The sequence below is a fragment of the Pocillopora damicornis genome, chromosome 11 (genome assembly GCF_964200805.1).
Source record: "Pocillopora damicornis chromosome 11, jaPocDami1.2, whole genome shotgun sequence".
In the NCBI taxonomy this organism is placed as follows: Eukaryota; Metazoa; Cnidaria; class Anthozoa; order Scleractinia; family Pocilloporidae; genus Pocillopora; species Pocillopora damicornis.
In genome coordinates this window covers 16,328,200-16,350,435 of record NC_142680.1, presented here as the reverse complement: position 1 = coordinate 16,350,435, position 22,236 = coordinate 16,328,200, and the positions used below count along the sequence as shown (strand labels likewise).

Genomic DNA, 22,236 nt, shown 5'->3' with positions numbered 1-22,236 from the left:
TCCTTAGCATGAAGCGACTAAGAGTATGACTACTCCCCACTGGATGGGATGCTATTCCATATCAAGGTACCCCCCCCCTCCCCCACAGCATTTCATCAGGCTTCCCTGACAATCCGCCGTTACACATTTATACTCCAAAGTAGAGAGACACTCTGTGAATAAAGTGACTTACCCAAGAACACAACACATTGATCCATATCCAAAGAGTCCCAAACAATTATTGATTTGTAAATAGAATATTTAGTTATACCAGCAGTATGATGGAGGCGTGTCTTCTGAACTTCGTAATAGACCCTACTCACCGTAGAGTCTCAGAAGCTCAGTGGTAGAGCATCGGAGCACGGAATCCGAAGGTCTGAGATTCGATTCCTCATGGGGAACTCAGAACTTTTTCTTTGTCCCACGCTCGTGACAAGACAAAAAAATCTTAATTCTCCAATTATTGATTGGTGTCAAGCAAAATTGTGATTGAGTTCCATTTTCTAAAGTATTTTTAAAAGTGTTTCTGGATAGAAACCGGAGCATTTACATAAGTACATTTATGAGTCAACAGTAGCAATTTCCAATTATTTTCATGGGTTTTTCTTGAAGTTTTTAAAAGTACAATTTAATCTACAGATAGCAACATTTACTTCAATTTAATTTAATCTGACAATTCAAAATGATTTTGAGACCCATTTGTTTTCTTTCATTCATCTATTCACCTTTGATACCTGTTTTCTATTTGTAATTAAAGTAAGCGGTTCATGAAAGATTGAGTAAATTTATTTTGTCACCACTAGTTGTACCACCGCAACATTAAATTCACACTTGGTTGATGGATCGTAAAACACTTTGAAATAGGAAATATGTATTGTTTTCTTGAGTGCGCAATGTCTATTTTATTCAGATTCCCATATCACCCGGTATCTGATCAAGGAATATAGACCCTTGAAAATCTAAAAAGTAGATCACCTCGTTTGATAGTAATTATTCCGTTGAATTCCAAATTATTTCCATTATAGCTTTTTCTTAACGTTTGAGTTTCTTCTTATTATTATTTCACAGCTAGAAACGCTTATGCATCAATTTCATTTCATTAAAAACGATTTGAAAAACACATACCATACCCACAACAATAGTTTTAAAGACCAGAAAGAAATATTTTATTTTCTGGCGGTGTCATTAACATACACCCACTCGCTGAAGGAGCAGTTCGCTTCAGGAGCCAGATAGGAATTTTCATTTCCCGCACTAAAACGTACATTTGAAATTCAAGCAGCTAACCTACCCTCTCCCATTTTTTTTTTTAATATATGCTGTATATCCAACTTCAGAAGCCTTGCGCCCATCTGTGAGGTGTGCTTGAATGAGGTATCGTTGCGGTAAATGTTGTTGTTGTTGTTTGACGCAAGACACTGTGCGAGCGAAAGTTTCATGATAATATGTCGATCCATGAACTAATCACACGTCGAAGGGGCAGCGACATTAATTTCAATTCTTGTTTCTATTTCAAAACTGTGGGATATTTACCAATTGATCAACCTAAATGAGAAAATATTTGACGTGATTTTTATTTTTCCAATGCCAACAATAGAGTACTGTTGTGGTAAGTGTTCGTTCTCTTGTTGTTGAACGCATGCAATTCACTGTGCGCGCAAAAGTGTTATGAAAATGTCCAACCATGAGGTGTTCATAAGTGAAAGAACCATCTAATTTTACTCGGAAAGAAATGTGTAAATATTATGTGAAAAATGTAGAAGATTCTTAAAATTCACAATTTAGATACATTTAACACTTTAATAGGTTTATTTTTGGCCAAACCCGATATCTCCCTCGCCAATTCCATTCCTGTGCCAAAACTATAGGGATCAACCCAGTAATGAGGAAATATTTGAATCTTTTTTACTGCTCTCATGTCCGTAGCATCAACGAGGACAAGCTTTTGCATACCTTCTTTTCTAAATCTTACCACTAAAACTTTGGTACAGTTGATTTAAGCAGGGCACACGAGCCCTTCTATAAGTTACCTTTATGTTTTCACAACCTAAATAGTTGTTGTGGGTGAGTATCCCCTTTACATTTTCTTCTAGTTCTTTCTGCATATTCCAAAGGCTACATTGTCGTTACTCATAAAGAGAATAGCATGGCTGCGTGGCGTGTGCGCATAAATTCTTATTTTCGAGTGTTAATAATATAATTCATATCTCTGCCCTTCACGAGCAACCTCATTTTGCTCATTTTCATACTCTCCCGGAACTCCAGACGAAAGAAAACCTCTCGAATAGAAACAAGACACAGCCAGAAAAGCTAAGTCATGACGAGAAAAAAATTGAAAATAAATCACCTCAACTTCACCAAAAAAATATTAACTTACTAAGGTATTTCTGAACTTTATTTATTTCAATTGACGCAAACTTATAGCAAATCACAACATTTTCTTTAACTACTTCTACATTAATTCCTCCTCATTATACTTTATCAGCAGGGGGGGAATTTTACTTTCTAGAAGCATTACAATACTCCGAAACATAAAAACTGCCCTATTAGTTGTTCCAAGTTCTCCACTCATGCATGTTTGAGGTTGGCATTCATCAAGACCTGCCAGGGAAGAGAAAAGTCAAACATAAGTACTAATGAGGGTCCCTCTTAATCCTTTACACCTTAACGTCAGTATGTACATTCTCCATACAGTTCTCTATAAAATTCCTAAGCGGCTAAAAAGGAGAATTTGTTTAACAATCAACAACTTCTTTAGTTGGTGATCGTTTCCTTTATTCTCGTGACCTTAAAGTGTGATTAAGGAAGGATATTTTAAGGAGAATTTAGATGCTAGTCACTCTTCGGGTTGGTCAAAAAATACCTCATTTTAGTGCAGCAAACAGCTATCGATATGATGAAAGTTCGAACCCCTCCAAAGCCTTTAAGCTATTTTTTGTGGCTACTGCCTCCTTCAGGAAGGCAAGTTATATATTTCGTCGAGATGAGTGAGAGAATGAGCTGCAAGTCCCATTTCTCATTTCTACTTACCTTCACTGAAATGGTCTTCCTTGGCCGCGTTAGCCGCGAAAACGACGAAATATACGACGACCACGACGTATTGCACGACGAATTGTTCGACGAACAGGACGAACACGACGTCTGATCCTACGTCCTATTCTGCGTCCAATACGTCTAAAGCGAATAAAGGGGTCAGCTGACTTTTCTATTGCTGTTACGTCACCTTCGTCACTAACTTCGTCTCTATCATCGTCATTATCGAATGCTCTTTCGTCAAACTCCTCGTCTTCGGCCGCCACTTCGCTTTCACTGAGTGACAGAATAAAGATTACAAAAGATAAACTTGAACGAATTGGTTATTTATTAGAGCTGGTTTAAATAGGGGCCTATATAACCTATCAACATCGAGGTCACGGCACAACACCAGGATCCACGTCCCCTACTCCTGGCGAGAAGTGCGTGGATTCCCCTGGGTTCCCCTGCTAACCAGTACAGAGGAAATGCAGGAGACGGTTTATCATCCTTTTCCGAGGAAACTAGAACTAACCATTTGCAAGTGTTACAGTTAGGGCAACAAATTCCCCACAATTTCTTTAAGACCCTGACTTCATTTTTTTTGCTGAGACTCGTCGCTCAGATCATTTGACCGCGCAAGTTTCTAAAACTATCAAAAATGATTTTATCTTCCTCAACGTACCTTCTGGGGATTGCCATATCATTGTCCTCTAGATCCTCTTCATCGAACTCCCCATCGTTCTCTTTCATGTCGTACTCACTGAAATATGAAGAAAAAATAATGAAACCATTTCCACTGCAGCACTTTAGAATTTCCAATAAGTCTAATGCATAATCCACTTCGGTAGAAGTGGCATCTTTATTTCAGTCCATTTTGTAACTACAGTTATCATTTCCAGTTATTTTGTGATGCAACCTACCCTCGAAGTTTTTCTGCTTCATATTCATCTGCTGTCTCGGCCAACGCATTTTCAGTTAGTCCGACTGAAAAGCCGACAGCGAGTACAAATCCAAACAGAGCCAAAATAACGGCTGTCTTCATTCTGCCCTCTCCGTTGGAACTTGAGTTCTCAACTGTTGGTAGCCCTAAAGCTCACTGCTTTTATGCATCCCATTTTGGGTGATATTAAAATCTGTTTCGTCCCGATCCTCAATTCACTCGATATCTGATCATGGAATGTAAACCCTCGAGAATCTGTAAAAAATAGACTGAAGAATACACTTCTGGGTCTTATAGATATTAATCCATCAATTAATGAATTTATCGGATATGCCATAGAGTTTGAAAGTATTTGCAATCGTAAAGTTTTGGAGAAAGCACATGTCAAGATAAAAGAAAAAACAGCCATTCTGCGTTTATTTTCTTTTATTCATCTATTTATCAGAGATACATGTTTTCTGTATAAAGCGGGAATTAGCAGGCCTCGTAAGATTGAGCAAGTTTGTTTTGTTATCATTGTTGTCCCAACATTGTTGTTCTAATGCTTTATTGTATTCATAACCCTATATCACCCGATATCTGTTCATGGAATGTAGAACTTTGAAAATCTGTAATTTCTAATTATTTCCATCAGTTTATTCGTGAGGTTTAAGTATAATTTATTTTAAAGATAGCAACATTTACTTCAATTTCATTTCTCTGATAAGTTAGAATGATGTGGAAACCCATTTTTTTTCTTTCATCCATTCACCTTTAATACCTGTTTTCTGTTTCTAGCGAAAGTAGGCGGTTCATGGAAGATTGAGCAAATATATTTTGACAACACCAGCTGTACCACAAAAACATTGAATTCATACTCGGTTGACAGAGCGTAAAACACTTTGAATAGGAAATACGTATTTCCTTCTTGAGAACGCAACTTCTATTTTATTCAAATTCCCATATCACCGGATATCTGATCACGGAATATAGACCCTCAAAATCTATATTAAAAAAAAGATGCATAATTTTCCGTCTTTTAATGACGTTATCAAGTAAATCACCTAGTTTGATAGTAATTGTTCGTTTGAATGTTTAATGATTTCAATTAAAGCTTTTCCTTTAGGTCTACTTTTTTTTTATCATTATTAATTTTTAAATAGAAACACTTATACATCAATTTCATTTCAATAAAAACCATTTGAAAAACACATACCATACCCATATCAGTAGTTTTAAAGACCACGATTGATATTAAGTAATATTATATTTTTCTGTCGGAGTCATTAACATACACGTGCACCCACTCGCTGAAGGAGTAGTTCGCCTCAGGAGCCAGATAGGAATTGTAATTTCCCCCATTATAACGTACACATGAAATTCAAGCAGTTAACCTAACCTCTCCCATTTTTTTTTAAATATTCACCGCAACATTAAATTCACACTCACGATACAGCATGAAATAGGAAATATGTATTGTTTTCTTGAGTGCGTGATGTCCATTTTGTTCAGATTCCCATATCACCCGGTATCTAATCAAGGAATATAGACCCTGTCCGTCTTGTAATCACGTTATCAAGTAAATCACCTCGTTTGATAGTAATTATTCCGTTGAATTCCAAATTATTTCCATTATAGCTTTTTCTTAAGGTTTGAGTTTCTTATCATTATTTTACAGATAGAAACACTTATACATCAATTTCATTTCATTAAAAACGATTCGGAAAAATTCATACCATACCCATAGCAATAGTTTTAAAGACCACGATTAATATTGAGAAATATTATATTTTCTGTTGGTATCAATAACATACATCCACTCGCCGAAGGAGTAGTCCGCTTCAGGAGCCAGGTAGGAATTTTCATTTCCCGCACTAAAATGTACACATGAAATTCAAGCAGTTAACCTAACCTCTCCCATTTTTTTTTAAATACATGCTGTACATCCGACTTCAGAAGACTTGCGCTCATCTGTGAGGGGTGCTTGAATAAGTTTCATGATAGTATGTCGATGCATGAACTAATCACACGTCGAAGAGGCAGCGACATTAATTTCAATTCTTGTTTCTATTCCAAAACTGTGGGATATTTACCAATTGATCAACCCAAAATGAGAAAATATTTGGCGTGATTTTTATTTTTCCAATGCCCACAATAGAGTACTGTTGTGGTAAGTGTTCGTTCTCTTGTTGTTGAACGCATGCAATTCACTGTGCGCGCAAAAGTGTTATGAAAATGTCCAACCATGAGGTGTTCATAAGTGAAAGAACCATCTAATTTTACTCGGAAAGAAATGTGTAAATATTGTGTGAAAAATGTAGAAGATACTTAAAATTCACAATTTAGATACATTTAACACTTTAAAAGGTTTATTTTTGGCCAAGCCCGATATCTCCCTCGCCAATTCCATTCCTGTGCCAAAACTATAGGGAACAACCCGGTAATGAGGAAATATTTAAGTCTTTTTTATTGTTCTCATGTCTGCAGCATCAATGAGGACAAGCTTTTGCATACTTTCTTTTCTAAATCTTACCACTAAAACTTTGGTACAGTTGATTCAAGCAGGGCACACGAGACCTTCCATAAGTTACCTTTATGTTTTCACAACCTAAATAGATGTTGTGGGTGAGTATCCCTATTTATTTTCTTCTAGTTCTTTCTGCATATTCCAAAGGCTACATTGTCGTTACTCATAAAGAGAATAGCATGGCTGCGTGGTGTGTGCGCATAAATTCTTATCTTCGAGTGTTAATAATATAATTCATATCTCTGCCCTTCACGAGCAACCTCATTTTGCTCATTTTCATACTCTCCCGGAACTCTAGACGAAAGAAAAACTTTCGAATAGAAACAAGACACAGCCAGAAAAACTAAGTCATGACGAGAAAAAAAAATTGAAATAAATTACATCAACTTCACCAAAAAAATATAAACTTATCAAGGTATTTCTGAACTTGATTTATTTCTATTGACGCAAACTTACAGCAAATCACAACATTTTCTTTAATTACTTCTACATTAATTCCTCTTCATTATATTTTATCAGCAGGGGGGGGGGGGGAGATTTACTTTCTAGAATTATTACAATATTCCGAAACGTAAAAACTGCCCTATAAGTTGTTCCAAGTTCTCCACTCATGCATGTTTGAGGTTGTATTCATCAAGACCTGCCAGGGAAGAGAAAAGTCAAACATAAGTACTAATGAGGGTCCCTCTTAATCCTTTACACCTTAACGTCAGTATGTACATTCTCCATACAGTTCTCTATAAAATTCATAAGCGGCTAAAAAGGAGAATTTGTTTAACAATCAACAACTTCTTTACTTGGTGATCGTTTTCTTTATTCTCGTGACCTTAAAGTGTGATTAAGGAAGGATATTTTAAGGAGAATTTTGATGCTAGTCACTCTTCGGGTTGGTCAAAAGTTACCTCATTTTAGTGCAGCAAACAGCTATCAATATGATGAAAGTTCGAACCCCTCCAAAGCCTTTAAGCTATTTTTTGTGGCTACTGCCTCCTTCAGGAGGCCGAGTTATATATGTCGTCGAGATGAGTGAGAGAATGAGCTGCAAGTCCCATTTCTCATTTCTACTTACCTTCACAGAAATGGTCTTCGTTGGCCGCGTTAGCCGCGAAAACGACGAAATATACGACGACCACGACGTATTGCACGACGAATGCTTCGGCGAACAGGACGAACACGACGTCTGATCTTACGTCCTATTTTGCGTCCAATACGTCTAAAGCGAATAAAGGGGTCAGCTGACTTGACATTATTCCATAAGAATTCCCTAAGGTTTGAGTGTTTTTCTTATTTTGTAGACTTTACTACAATTTCAGTTCATTGCAAAAAAATTATTAACACACTCATGACCAAACAAATGGCTTCAAAGACCACGATTGACATCAAGAAAGATGACAAGACGAAATAATATCTTAATTTCCTAATTATTGATTGTTGGCGAGAGGAATTGCGATTGAGTTCCATTTTCTAAAGTGGTACCTCAGGGATCAGCTTCTAACGTATCTGTCAAAATATTACTAAAAGTATTTCTGCATAGAGACTGCAGCAGTTACATAAGAGCATTTATGGTTCAACAGTAGCAATTTCTAATTATTTCCATTGGATTTTCGTGAGGTTTAAGTATAATTTACTTTAAAGATAGCAACATTTACTTCAATTTCATTTCTCTGATAAGTTCGAATGATGTGGAAACCCATTTTTTTCCCTTTCATTCATCTATTCACCTTTGATACCTGTTTTCTGTCTGTAGGGAAAGTAAGCGGTTCTTGAAAGATTGAGCAAATAAATTTTGACAACACCGGTTTGGTTGATGGAACGTGAAACACTTTGAATAGAGCGCAATGTCTATTTTATTCAAATTCCTATATCACCCGATATCTGATCACAGAATATAGACCCTCGAAAATCTATAAAAAAAAAAAAGGAGATGCATGATTTTCCGTCTTGTAATGACGTTATCAAATAAATCACCTAGTTTGACAGTAATTATTCGTTTGAATGCCTAATGATTTCAATTAAAGCTTTTCCCTAAGGTCTGATTTTTTTATCATTATTAATTTACAGATAGAAACACTTGTATGAGTGTCGGAGTCATTAACATACACCCACACGCTAAAGGAATAGTTCGTCTCAGGAGCCAGATAGGAATTTTAATTTCCCCCACTATAACGTACACATGAAATTCAAGCAGTTAACCTAACCTCTCCCATTTGTTTTCTAAATATTTGCTGTACGTTCGACTAAAGAAGCCTTGCGCTCATCTGTGAGGCGTGCTTGAATAAAGTATCGTTGTGGTAAGTGTTGTTCTTTTTGTTGCAGTTGTTTGACGCAAGACACTGTACGAGCGAAAGCTTCACGATAATATGTCGAACCATGAACTATTCACAGGTCAAAGAGGCAGCGACATTAATTTCAATTACTGGTTTTATGGCAAAGCTATGGAAATATTTACCAACTGATTAACTAAAAATGAGAGAATATTTTACATGATTTTTATTGTTCTAATGTCCATAATAAAGTACTGTTGTGGTAAGTGTTCGTTTTGTTGTTCTTGTTGCTGTCGTTGTTAAACGCATGCAATTTACTGTGTGTGCAAAAGTTTCATGATCATGATAATTTCCGACCATAAAGTGTTCAAAAGTGAAAGAAGCAGCTAAATTTACTTGGACAGAAATGTGCTTCCTGCTCATATCCAAATATTGTTTGAAAAATGTAGAAGTTTCTGATAATGTACAAAATAGATATATTTACCACTTTAATAGGTTTCTTTGGCCAAAACCGATGTCTCCCTCGCCAATTCCATTCCTTTGCCAAAATTATGGGGATCAACCCGGTAATAAGGAAATATTTGAATTCTTTTTTACTGTGCTCATGTCCACAGCATCATTGAGGACAGTCTTTTACATTCTTTCTTTTCTAAGTCTTACCACTAAAACTTTGGTCCAGTTGATTCAAGCAGGGCACACGAACCTTTGGAAAAGTTGCTCTTATGTTTTCATCACTTAAACAGTTGTTGTGGGTGAGTATCCCCTCATATTCTTTTCGTTCTTTCTGTATATTTCAATGGCTACATTGTCGTTACTCTTATGGAAAATATTAATGGCTCCTTAGCCTGTGCGTATGAAATTTTATCTTCGAGTGTTGATGACATCACTAACATCTGTGCCCTTCACGAGCAAACTTATTTTATTCTAGCGGACCTCCAGACGAAAGAAAAATTCTCGAATAGAAATAGAACACAACCAGGAAAGCTAAATCATTTCAAAAAGTTAAAAAGAAATTACCTCAACTACAAACAAAAAGAAAATGAAACTGATCAAAGTTGCAAGAAAAACAAAAACCACATAGCCAGGTATTTCTAGACTTGATTTATTTCCATTGACACAAACTTATGAACAACACTTTCGTTAACTACTTCCAGTCTGCATTACTTCCTTCCCATTATATTTTGTCGGCAGGTGGGGAGTTTTACTTTCAAGGAGTATTACAATATTGCGAAGCATAAAAAGCTCTCTTATTAGTTGTCCCCAGCTCTCCATTTATGCATTTTCGAGGTTGGTATTCATCAAGACATGCTAGGAAAGACAAAACTAAAATATGCACTATCAGCATATATATTCTTCATACTGTTCTCTATATATTTCTTAAGGTGCTGACAAGGAGAATTTGTTTAACCATTAAGACCTTCTATAACTGGTGATCGTTTCCTTTATTCTCGTGACGTTAATGTATGATACAGGGGGGGGGGGGTATTTGAAGAAGAATTTAGATGCTAGTCACTTCTCGGAGTGGACAAAAGTTTAACATGTGGCTTGATAGCTCATTTTATTGCAGCTAAACCGCTTTCCTTGCAACGAATACTCGAGTCCTTTACGTTATTTTTCGTGGCTACTGTCTCCTATAGGAGGCAGATGTTTCCCATCTGTTTTCCGATACAACTTATTGTTTCTTTCCGAGTATCTTTATAGTTCAACATTTGTATTCGATAAACAGTCGAGTTCTTTCCTTTTGTGTTTTCTGGCTTTTAGCCACTAGCACATTACTTTTCTTTTGTGATGAGGAATTACAATCCTGTTAGTCTCCCAAAAAGCCGTTTTTTACTCCTGTAACGAAGATTGCCATGATGTTGTCCTACGAAATTTTCTTGTGATGTTCAGTTTATCATTTATCATCCGCCTAAGTAATACGCTGCTGTATTTCATTTTCCACTTATGAAAAAGCAATGCAACAGCGATACAAAGATTCTCTTCTTTTTCAGGTCCATTGTATTTTTAGTTCGGGTAGGAATGATAGTAAAACGAAGAAAAGTTAGCAGGTATATTCCTTTTCAATTCCACTTTACTTGTTTTCAAAGGAACCTTTGCCATTAATTCAAACAAGAAAAAGGTGAAAATTAAATAACGCAAAGAAGCCTGTTGAAAAAAATTGTAGATGCTTTTTGCAGATTAACTTTTTAAATGTGAAGCATTTTCTAGATACCATTTTCTTATGGGATCATGGTGTATGAAGGTGCGTACGTACGTATGTGGTCGCTTTGCCCTTGCTAACATCCCTGGAAGAGGCAAAGCCAGCTGCACCTCCCATTTCTTATTTCTATTGACCCTTACTGAGATGATCTTCGTTAGCCGCGACGAAAACGACGAACTGTACGAGGAACACGACAAAGACCACGTATGATCCTGCGTCCTAATCGTCTCACGAAGAGATACCTAATTAGATTGATATTAAAACTATTTACAATGATCCAAAAACAACTAAGTTATACATATTTACATTTAAATCAGAAATCTAGATGATTTTCACAAAATAAGTTTCAGTTTGCTTTTAAAACAGTTTATGTTCGAGCCAATGGGCTTGGATTTTATCCCAGCTTCCTCAGCATGAAGCGACCAAGAGTATGACTACTCCCCACTGGATGGGATGCTATTCCATATCAAGGTTACCCCCCCCCCTCCCCCACAGCATTTCATCAGGCTTCCCTAACAATTCGCCGATACTCATTTATACTCCAAAGTAGAGAGAGACACTGTGAATAAAGTGACATGCCCAAGAACACAACACATTGATCCATATCCAAAAAGTTCCAAACAATTATTAATTTGTAAATAGAATATTTAGTTACAAACATGACGCTATCAACATTGCTGTGATCCCAGCAGTATGATGGAAGCGTGTCTTTTGAACTTCGTAATAAACCCTACTCACCGTAGAGTCTCTGTGGCTTAGTGGTAGAGCATAGGACCACGGAATCCGAAGGTCTGACGTTCGATTTCTCATGGGGAACTCAGAATTTTTTCTTTGTCCCACGCTCGTAACAAGACAAAAAAATCTTAATTCTCTAATTATTGATTGGTGTCAAGCAAAATTAAGATTGAGTCCCATTTTCTAAAGTATTTTTTAAAGTATTTCGCGATAGAAACCGGAGCAGTTACATAAGTACATTTATGAGTCAACAGTAGCAATTTCCAACTATTTTCATGGGTTTTTCTTGAAGTTTAAGTACAGCTTACTCTATAGATAGCAACATTTACTTCAATTTCATTTCTATGACAAGTTAGAATGATTTTGAGACCCATTTCTTTTCTTTCATTCATCTATTCACCTTTGATACCTGTTTTCTGTTTGTAACTAAAGTAAGCGGCTAATGAAAGATTGAGTAAATTTATTTTGTCAACACCAGTTGTACCACTACAACATTAAATTCACACTTGGTTGATGGAGCGTAAAACACTTTGAAATAAGAAATATGTATTGTTTTCTTGAGTGCGCAAATGTCTATTTTGTTCAGATTCCCATATCACCCGGTATCTGATCAAGGAATATCGACCCTTGAAAATCTAAAAAAAAAGCATGCATGATTTTCCGTCTTGTAATGACACTATCAAGTAAATCACCTCGTTTGATAGTAATTATTCCGTTGAATTCCAAATTATTTCCATTATAGCTTTTTCTTAAGGTTTGAGTTTCTTATCATTATTTTACAGATAGAAACACTTATACATTAATTTCATTTCATTAAAAACGATTTAAAAAAATTCATACCATACCCATATCAATAGTTTTAAAGACCACGATTAATATTGAGAAACATTATATTTTCTGTCGGTGTCATTAACATACACCCACTCGCCGAAGGAGTAGTTCGCTTCAGGAGCCAGATAGGAATTTTCATTTCCCGAACTAAAACGTACACATGAAATTCAAGCAGTTAACCTAACCTCTCCCATTTTTTTTAAATACATGCTGTACGTCCGACTTCAGAAGTCTTGCGCTCATCTGTGAGGCGTGCTTGAATAAAGTATCGTTGCGGTAAGTGTTGTTGTTTGACGTAAGACACTGTGCGAGCGAAAGTTTCATGATAGTATGTGGATGCATGAACTAATCACACGTCGAAGAGGCAGCGACATTTATTTCAATTCCTGTTTCTATTCCAAAACTGTGGGGATATTTACCAACTGATCAACCCAAAATGAGAAAATATTTGGCGTGATTTTTATTTGCCAATGCCCACAATAGAGTACTGTTGTGGTAAGTGTTCGTTCTCTTGTTGTTGAACGCATGCAATTCACTGTGCGCGCAAAAGTGTTATGAAAATGTCTAACCATGAAGTGTTCATAAGTGAAAGAACCATCTAATCTTAAAATTTACAATTTAGATACATTTAACACTTTAATGGGTTATTTTTGGCCAAGCCCGATATCTCCCTCGCCAATTCCATTCCTGTGCCAAAACTATAGGGATCAACCCGGTATTGAGGAAATATTTGAATCTTTTCTAACGTTTTCATGTCCACAGCATCAATGAGGACAAGCTTTTGCATACTTTCTTTTCTAAATCTTACCACTAAAACTTTGGTACAGATGATTCAAGTAGGGCACCTAAGTTACCTTTATGTTTTCACAACCTGAATAGTTGTTGTGGGTGAGTATCCCCTTTTATTTTCTTCTAGTTCTTTCTGCATATTCCAAAGGCTACATTGTCGTTACTCATAAAGAGAATAGCATAGCTGCGTGGCGTGTGCGCATAAATTCTTATCGAGTGTTAATAATATAATTCATATCTCTGCCCTTCACGAGCAACCTCATTTTACTCTCGCGGAACTCCAGACGAAAGAAAACCTCTCAAACAGAAACAAGACACAGCCAGAAAAGCTAAGCCACGACGAGAAAAATAAATTGAAAATAAATTACCTCAACTTCACCAAAAGAATATAAACTCATCAAGGTATTTCTGAACTTGATTTATTTCTATTGACGCAAACTTACAGCAAATCACAACATTCTCTTTAATAACTTGTACATTAATTCCTCCTCATTATATTTTATCAGCAGGTGGGGAGTTTTACTTTCTAGAAGCATTACAATATTCCGAAACATGAAAACTGTCCTATTAGTTGTTCCAAGTTCTCTACTCATGCATTTTCGAGGTTGGTATTCATCAAGACCTGCTAGGGAAGAGAGAAGTCAAACATAAGTACTAATGAGGGTCAGTCTTAATCCTTTACACCTTAACATCAGTATGTACATTCTCCATACTGTTCTCTATACATTTCCTTAGCGGCTGACAAGGAGAATTTGTTTAACAATCAATAGCTTTTTTAGTTGGTGGTCTTTTCCTTTATTCTCGTGACCTTAATGTTTGACTCAGGAAGGATATTTTAAGGAGAATTTTGATGCTTGTCCCTCTTCGGGGTGGTCAAAAGATAGCTCATTTTAGTGCAGCAAACAGCTATCGATATGATGAAAGCTCGAGACCCTCCAAAGCCTTAAAGCTATTTTTTGTGGCTACTGCCTCCTTCAGGAAGCCAAGTTATATATGTCGTCGAGATGAGTGAGTAAATGAGCTGCAAGTCCCATTTCTCATTTCTACTTACCTTCACTGAAATGGTCTTCGTTAGCCGCATTAACCGCGAAAACGACGAAATATACGACGACCACGACGAATTGCACCACGAATTCTTCCGCGAACAAAAGGAATACGACGCACAATCCTACGTCCTATTCTGCCTCCAATACGTCTAAAGCGAGTAAAGGAGTCAGCTGACTTTTTTATTGCTGTTACGTCACCGTCACTAACTTCGTCTTTATCATCGTCATTATCGAATGCTCTTTCGTCAAACTCCTCGTCTTCGGCCGCCACTTCGCTTTCACTGAGTAACAGAAAAAAGATTACAAAAGATAAACTTGAACGAATTGGTTATTTGTTGAAGCTGGTTTAAATGGGGGCCTATATAACTGATCAACATCGAGGTTACAGCACAACACCAGGAGCTACGTCCCCTTCTGCTGGTGAGAGGTGTCTGGGTTCCCCTGGGTTCCCCTGCTAACCAATCCAGAAGAAAATGCAAAAGACTAGAACATCTAACCATTTGCAGGTGTCAAATTTAAGGCAAAAAATTCTTCTTAGTTACTTTAAGATCCTGACTACATTTTTTGCTGAGAATCGTCGCTCAGAACATTTGACCACGCAAGTTTCCAAAACTATCAAAAATTATTTTATCTTCCTCAACGTACCTTCTGGGGATTGCCACATCATTGTCCTCTATGTCTTCCGCATCGAACTCTTCATCGTTCTCTTTCATGTCGTACTCACTGAAACATGAAGAAAAAAATAATGAAACTATTTCCACTGCAGAACTTCATGGCGTCAAATGGTCCATAAGTCTAAAACATAATCCACTTTCAGAAAAATAATTCATTTATGAACTTAACTTTAGATTCCATAATTTTAAACTAAACCTTCAATACATTTCAGTTCACCCCCGCTAGCTCATTGGATTTTATTCGGATGAATTGCCATCTCCCACCAGAATCTAGTTTCTGTTCTTCTTCGAAACAGGAGAAACTCTGCAGAAACGGCATCTTTGTGAAGTACATTTTTTACTACAGTTATTATTTATAGTGAATTTGTCACACAACCTACCCTCGAAGTTTTCCTGCTTCAAATTCATCTGTTATCTCGGCCAGCTCATTTTCAGTTACTGCGACTGAAAAGCCGACAGCGAGTACAAAGCCAAACAGAGCTAAAATAACAGATGTCTTCATTTTGACCTCTCCGTTGGAACTTGAGTTCTCAACTGTTGGTAGCCCCAAAGTTCACTGCTTTTATGCATCCCATTCTGAGCGATATTAAAAATATGTTTCTTCCCGATCCTCATTTCACTCGATATCTGATCATGGGATGTAAACCCTCTAGAATCTGTGAAAAATAGACTGAAAAATACACTTGTAGGTCTTAAAGATATTGATCCGTCGATTAATGATGTTATTAAGGCCTACTCTGAGACCTTAAGTCGCCTTAAGTCGATTAAAGTCACCTTAAGTCGCCTTAAGTTTCCTTAGGTTGGTATTGATTAAGCAATGTTATAAGGGTTCAACCCTTCCCAATTGACCCTATCCACTCCACTCCAATCATAAGGATCAGAGGAGGAGGTATGGTGGCCGTATAGTTGTGCACTGGATTCAACATTAAGCGGTCCAGTTTTGGTCTCTAACATTGGAGCATTGAATCTTGTTCTTGGGCAAGATACTGTAAGCTTCAAAGTGTCTCACCTATTCCGGATGTAAATATGGGTACTGGTTGGGGGGGGGGGGGGGGGGAGAGGTAACCCTGCATATGAATTATTGTGAGGATGGTAATGGCTTCCATATACATGGAAACCCCTTGGGAAATATTCATACACCTGTCTAGCCCCTGTGCTAGCATGGGTAATTCCAACATGCAGACAATGCTGTCGTAGGAAGTATGACAGTCTTCCATTTTCTAAATCAAGCAGCTATCTGTTTCAACTAAATTCCTTTCTTGTATTTCATGATGAAAAAGTTGATCAAAAGGTTGACACTGTGTATTATCATCAGGAAACAATAAATATTGAATCAAATCAAACCTACAGGTACGAATCATCAAGATAAAACAAAAAAGAAAGGTATTCTGGAGAAAGGCTCGATTCTTGCCACTCACTTATACATTTAACAGAAAAAATAATATTATCAAAAGTCAATCGAACTCAACTGAAGCTAAAGTTTAGCCACTTAACTTACACGGAGTAAAAGAGTGACAAAAGTGCGCCATTTCTCTAGCATAAACCCATTAATCTGTACTAGTTACTTCCACCATCATACTCGACAAACTGAAAACATTTGAACTTTGTAGCTCGACGAACCTTCTAAACTTGTGAACATTCCTCTATCTTGAGACTTTGATACTCTTTTTGTAAATTTCATTTTCATTTTCATTTTTTAATGAAACTTCAGTAATCTTAAAACGCCCATCACAACTTAGAAGAATTAATTCTAAACGTGAACTTAACAGTTACTGGTTACCTAACTCTGAATAATTAATGTTTACGGCGATACATTGTAAATTTTTGACAACAACCTATATTATAGGATAGGAATATAGACATAAACAAGGAATATTAAACCTTTGAAAAAGCATAACACTGCGTCCCAACATGTACATTTGATTGACTGATCATGTCTTCATACTTGGGCATTGTCAAATAAAACGTTAATAAATATTTCAGTCAGATGGTATAGTGGCACAGCAGTTGTCAAAATCTTCAAGATCTACTATGTTGAAATTAAATATCTTCAAATTAATTGTGTTACAAAGTTTATCAACCGCTCTATAATTATGTCTGCATGCACACTCCGCAGTGGTCAAATGCACTAGTTCCTGTAACATCTGTTATTCATGTCTTAATTTTTCTCTAATCTTCCTCATCAAGCTAAATGATAAGACAGTAAATGAAAAGATGAGCTTTGTATGCTGCATGTAAGTTAAGGTACCAGGTAAATGTCAAATTCACTTATTGAATCTGAAGTCATAATAAAATGATGGAAACAATTAATGTCAATTATTTATGTTTCTGTATCTCATTCCATTTTTCTCGACACTTCTTCCCACAAGTTTAACATAACTTGGCTGCAAATGAGAAAAGTTTAAAAAAAATAATAAAAACATAGAAATACACTTAAAAGCTCTTGCATGTCGTTGTTGATCGCTAAAGTTGTGATAACAGTACGGACGTCATTTACCCACGCGATGCAGCAGATTGCGGCTGATGGAAAAAGTAGTGTGGTTCTCGCATTTCAATGCTGTTTATCAATTTATTAACAGTTTGAGCTACAATTGACCTGGGACAATAGATCGCTTAAATCATCGGTTAACTTGCTTATTAACTATGACGCGTTGGTTCCATTCGCGTATTGAGTGTTTTGGTATTTGCTAATGATGGCGTCCAAGTCATCCAACTTCCTCAATGGCCTGGAATTTTATTTCATTACCAAAAAGCCTTACAAAGTTCAGAGATTTGAAGGGACTGTGAGCGACCGCTTCAATGAAAACACCACGCTCGCACGTGCTTTTTCCTCGTGGAGTAGATTATCATTCCGGCCTGCATTCTTTCCATTCCACACAGCCATAGAAAAAGTCCGCCTTGTGTCTATTCACTGGTTACCTGCTTGTATTGCGGAAAGAAAATCCTACCAGCGACACAATTCGAGGTAAAGTAAAGGAAATTTTTCGGTAAGATATGGGCGTACTTGGCGAGAGAGGTACGGGCTGAAGGAAGAGGAACCCTCCAAGTGCCCAGCTCCTCACTTCAAAGCATGGAAACTAGTTAGCGGCGCAAAGATTACTGGGAGAATCAAAATGGCGGACACTAGAAAATTTGTTACCAGTTTGTAGAATTTCCTTGTGACTCCTTAGTTTCTGGACAGGTTCAAGGTAACAATGAATGCCATTAAACCTGTTATTCTGCCACCAAACCAAAAAAAACTTATCTAACTTTTTTAGGTGAAACACTGCGGGGTAGAAACAAGTGAATGCTTATAACTTTTCCTTTAAGTTCGAGTTTTGTATTTTTTTTTTGGCAGATTGCACCCTTTACTTTAATTTCATTAAATATATCTGATTGACACATACCACGCCCATATGACCAGTGGTTTTTATAGTTCACATTTCATATCAATAAAGATTTTATTTATCTGTTGGTAAGAAAAACATACCATATAAAAAACATACGCCTACTCGCTAAAGAAGATGTTCGCTTCAGAAGCCATATAAGGATTTGCACTTCCCCTTCTACAACGTAAACATTAAATTCACGCACTGCACCTGCGTTAAAACTATTATGAAATATTTAGTTCGTTTAGTCAGTCAGATAGTTAGTTCAGTATAGTTAAGTTGTTCTATTATATTTAATTAGAATGCAGTTACTGTGCATGAATTCAAAGTCCGCAGTTATTTTGATTTGAGCTATCGTGATGAGTTTCCCACTTGTGGCAGTCTTGTCTAACTTACATAAGAGGAGTGCTTAGTTTTTCTACAGATCTTACTTTGGACCCACGAGAAAGTTCTTCAAGGTTGTGGCTAACGCAGTCAGAGGCTGAATCAGTTAATCAGAGGCACTAAGTACTTTGTTGTTCATTTCGTGAAATTGTTTGGGTTAGTGTTCTAACGACCAATTTTTAATCTCCCAAAGTCAGCCAGCTGGCATGCCCATATCTATCAATAGTGTATATTTAAGCATGTTTTTAAGAGCAGAAAAAGGCAGCTGGAGAGCCCCTCGGTGCCCGACATTTGATAGCCTTCAAAATTACTCTACGTTCTACTGAAGAAGTCGCCATTTGAGTCTAAGTAATTCCTCTTTCATTTCTTGGCAATCAGTTTGAGCATTAAGAAGCTAAGCAAAGAAGCACTTTTGACTAACAAAAAATACCTTTTTTACAATTGCTGCTGCTGTTTTTGTTTCGTTTAGGTTTACTTCAACGGCTAGGTTATTAAGTTCTCTTCAAAATGGTTGCATCTATGTTCGAATTATTACCACATTTGATAACAATTTTCGAACGGTTAGAATACCTTTGGAATCTCAGGACGCTGTTAGTAGGGTTCTATTGCAACAAATATATACTCGCACCAGGGTATTCTAATACAAAGTCAAACTGTCCTTAGCCATAACTTGGTTGGAAAAAGTGCGATTCGAGCAAACGTCCAGTTGTTCAAAATGGCGAATGTGAGTAAAATTTGAGAGCAGCAACTAAGAGGAGTTGCTAACAACACAGCTGTATATTGCGATCCCTTATATAGTACTTGATAAAAGTAATCGAGAAGATTTTTCATCAGGTTGTAGGAAAAAAGTGCACGAAAATAAAAGTGTAAAATTTTGGTTATCTAAGTGGTATACTAAACCACTCTTAACATATGAATGCCATGAATTTGAACTGCAGATTAATAAATGAAGATGATCATCGCAGTTAAAAACAATTTTAAAGCAGTGATGAAAATTCAGCCGAAAAAGAAAAAAACAGTACGCTATACAGGAATTGAACCCGTGACCTCTGCGATAGCGGTATAGTGCTCTACCAACTGAGCTAACAAGCCAACAACTGTGAGATGTTGGTTCGATACTAACTCGTTGTGGAAAAATTGGATTCTCACGAATGAACGAAATCTTGTTTTATTTCAAAGAAGTTTACACTCCATTCCCCAAATGTCAGTTCAACTTGTTCCTTTCCAATCCGTGTATACAAAACAAATTTGCTCAAATCTTTAACAAGCCACTCACTTTAGATGCATAAAGAAAACATTTAGAACTGTTGAATAGACGAATAAAATAAAATCAAAGAGTTTTAAAATAATTTAACCTAACAAAGCTGCACAGTTGAACGGGTAAATGGTTACTTTTTTTCTTAAAATTCTTTTTACACCAAAACCATATGATTGTAAATATTATCAAACTATATGGTTTACCTAAAAAAAATAATTATACGGACCCAAGTGCGTTGTTTAGTCTACTTTTTTTTTAACAGATTCTCGAGATATTGGGTGAATTGAGGATCGGAACGAAAAAAATAGAATGAACGACTGTAAACATATGAATATCATATGTAAGTGGAAAACAATTTCGATCTTTCCAAATCCTCTTATACATATTGCATAACTGGTTAACCAGCTAGGCAGAACACAGTAAGTGAGTATTATAATTCACATTATTTTAGCTTTTCATTACCATATTGTTATCTAGTTAAAATAATGTATTTTCACGCGCACGTTCAAACGAGCCTAAGCTCATTCGGTGTCGCGTGCTCGAATCAAGTATTGTTGTAGTAATATTGTTGCTGTTGATACACGAGCCATTATTCAAAGAGGCAGCTAAAAATTACTTTTAGATAGATGGGTCTTTCCACCCATATCCGGTTTTGTTGTGGACATCTAGAAAATCCCGAGAGTTTGTTTAGATATATTCTTGGTTCTATGCCAAACCTTAGGGGATATTTACCAACTGATCAAACGTAAATGGAAAACATAACACTTGTTTTTTTTTACTGCTCTTATTTTTACAATATCAGTGGAGAAAATCTTTCTTATCTTCTCTTTTTAAACTCCTACAACTATAAACTTTGGTACATTTGATTCAGACCTAGTTTATTTTTTCCAATCGAAATTGGGGATCTTTAGATCTTTGGGTATCTTAGAGGGTCTTTCAGTATAACTAGAATACATAATTTGGACTGTTCTTATTTAAATTTTGGAAAAACTGTTTCCGCGTTTTCATTTGAAAAGCTTCAAAACTGAACGAGAAGGACTTTGCTGTTCAAATGTAGGTTAGTGAGTAGGGAGAATTTTTTAACGAGGTTGACATTACCACTGGAGCCATTGCGTTTTTTTTTTTATCTGTATCTACACTCAGAGAAAACGATATGGCGACCGTAGACGAGGAGTTTGACGAAGGAGTATTCGATAATGACGAAGATGACGTAGGAGCAATAGAAAGGTCAGCTGACCCCCGACGCATTACACGCTGAATTAGACTGCCTAGACGCATTCGTTGTCGTAGAGCTGGCCGCATTCCTCGTTTTCGTCGTAGAGCTCGCCGCGTTCGCGGTAGAATACACGGTTAACGAAGACCATACCAGTGATGGAATGAACAATGGATGGGTAAAGGTGAATGGCCAAAAAAGATAAGAAATAACACTTTCAGCTCCTGGTTGTTATGCAAATTCTCCTTTTCAGCTTCATGGGAATGCATAAAGAAGAGTATAAGGAAAATACATACTGATGATAGGCGGTAGATGGTTATGAGTGAGCCTCATTAGTACTTATGTTTGATTTTTCTCTTCCCTGGCAGGTCTTGATGAATACTCAGCTTGAAATGACCTGGCAAACTTGGGACTATGATATAACTAACAACTTTCGATACTTCTAGAAGTAACTTAACTTTCTCAGTGCATTCGACAACTGTTATGAAATCACTTGCAAGCTTCCCGTAAGAAAAATAACTAGGGGGTGGGGTGGGGTCACTTCCTAGAAAGAGGCTGATGGTGACGTGCCACTGGATGGGGTTGCATTTTCACGACTGGATTGATTATAATGGGGTTGCATTTTGAACAGAGTAACTAGAATACGGTTCCTCATTTTCGAGAGTTCGAGGGTAAGAAAATTCTCGTGAGTAGGGATTTAAAAATGGGGTTGCGGCTAAAATGTTGTGACGTTTGCCCAAAAGTGACTTGGCCACAGAACAGGCTGTAACGTTAGTGATCATGGTTGCTTTCAACCTTTCGTTCATGGAAAATGAGATGTTCTACCGTTAAGAATTAGCGTGTTTCTTTAATAGTTGCATAATTAAAAGGAAACACGAGAGAAAAATTATGATTGGCATCACTTTAATTTAACGTTTGTTACCGTATTTCCTCAAACAAGTGCACAGGCTCTAATAATCGCCCTCCTCCGAATTAACACTCACCCCCTGGACCATAATGTCAAAAAAGTGCCCCCTTTCTCACTTTTCAAACTA

General features: G+C 36.8%; 3 protein-coding genes and 1 long non-coding RNA gene across 5 annotated transcripts; 1 reads left to right on the top strand and 3 right to left on the bottom strand.

Annotated features, from left to right (window-relative positions):
* Positions 1-2,356: 2,356 nt before the first annotated feature.
* Positions 2,357-4,085, bottom strand: LOC149037811 (uncharacterized). Its single transcript, XM_089187424.1, has 4 exons — positions 3,915-4,085; positions 3,677-3,754; positions 3,010-3,288; positions 2,357-2,580 (listed from the first exon to the last, which is right to left on the bottom strand). The coding sequence occupies exons 1-3, from the start codon at positions 4,034-4,036 to the stop codon at positions 3,039-3,041; spliced, it is 450 nt and encodes a 149-aa protein (XP_089043550.1). The 5' UTR covers positions 4,037-4,085; the 3' UTR covers positions 2,357-2,580; positions 3,010-3,038.
* Positions 4,086-6,856: 2,771 nt separating this feature from the next.
* On the bottom strand, positions 6,857-7,647 carry LOC149037810 (uncharacterized). Its single transcript, XR_016181107.1, has 2 exons — positions 7,510-7,647; positions 6,857-7,080 (listed from the first exon to the last, which is right to left on the bottom strand). It is a non-coding gene; the product is annotated as an uncharacterized LOC149037810 (long non-coding RNA).
* A 6,015-nt stretch (positions 7,648-13,662) lies between these two features.
* LOC113678859 (uncharacterized) lies at positions 13,663-15,649 on the bottom strand. Of its 2 annotated transcripts, none has more exons than XM_027195775.2 (4): positions 15,360-15,649; positions 14,951-15,028; positions 14,311-14,586; positions 13,663-13,884 (listed from the first exon to the last, which is right to left on the bottom strand). In XM_027195775.2, the coding sequence occupies exons 1-3, from the start codon at positions 15,479-15,481 to the stop codon at positions 14,340-14,342; spliced, it is 447 nt and encodes a 148-aa protein (XP_027051576.2). In that variant the 5' UTR covers positions 15,482-15,649; the 3' UTR covers positions 13,663-13,884; positions 14,311-14,339. The 2 variants fall into 2 exon arrangements, with proteins under 2 accessions (XP_027051576.2, XP_027051577.2); XM_027195776.2 differs by having other exon boundaries at positions 13,663-13,881; positions 15,360-15,635.
* A 2,023-nt stretch (positions 15,650-17,672) lies between these two features.
* On the top strand, positions 17,673-21,773 carry LOC149037809 (uncharacterized). Its single transcript, XM_089186407.1, has 3 exons — positions 17,673-17,762; positions 21,213-21,386; positions 21,571-21,773. The coding sequence occupies exons 1-3, from the start codon at positions 17,673-17,675 to the stop codon at positions 21,646-21,648; spliced, it is 342 nt and encodes a 113-aa protein (XP_089042533.1). The 3' UTR covers positions 21,649-21,773.
* The last annotated feature ends 463 nt before the right edge of the window (positions 21,774-22,236 follow it).

What these genes read in the sequence shown, in the direction of transcription:
- LOC149037811 (XM_089187424.1), bottom strand. Translation starts at nt 4,036, where the DNA reads ATGAAGACAGCCGTTATTTTGGCTCTGTTTGGATTTGTACTCGCTGTC. An exon ending in GAAGCAGAAAAACTTCGAGG is followed by an intron (nt 3,755 to 3,914) that starts GTAGGTTGCATC and finishes TTCATATTTCAG; the next exon opens with TGAGTACGACATGAAAGAGA. An exon ending in GATATGGCAATCCCCAGAAG is followed by an intron (nt 3,289 to 3,676) that starts GTACGTTGAGGA and finishes TCTGTCACTCAG; the next exon opens with TGAAAGCGAAGTGGCGGCCG.
- LOC113678859 (XM_027195775.2), bottom strand. Translation starts at nt 15,481, where the DNA reads ATGAAGACATCTGTTATTTTAGCTCTGTTTGGCTTTGTACTCGCTGTC. An exon ending in GAAGCAGGAAAACTTCGAGG is followed by an intron (nt 15,029 to 15,359) that starts GTAGGTTGTGTG and finishes TTCATGTTTCAG; the next exon opens with TGAGTACGACATGAAAGAGA. An exon ending in GATGTGGCAATCCCCAGAAG is followed by an intron (nt 14,587 to 14,950) that starts GTACGTTGAGGA and finishes TCTGTTACTCAG; the next exon opens with TGAAAGCGAAGTGGCGGCCG.
- LOC149037809 (XM_089186407.1), top strand. Translation starts at nt 17,673, where the DNA reads ATGGCGTCCAAGTCATCCAACTTCCTCAATGGCCTGGAATTTTATTTC. An exon ending in TTCAGAGATTTGAAGGGACT is followed by an intron (nt 17,763 to 21,212) that starts GTGAGCGACCGC and finishes TAGGAGCAATAG; the next exon opens with AAAGGTCAGCTGACCCCCGA. An exon ending in TGAACAATGGATGGGTAAAG is followed by an intron (nt 21,387 to 21,570) that starts GTGAATGGCCAA and finishes CTTCCCTGGCAG; the next exon opens with GTCTTGATGAATACTCAGCT.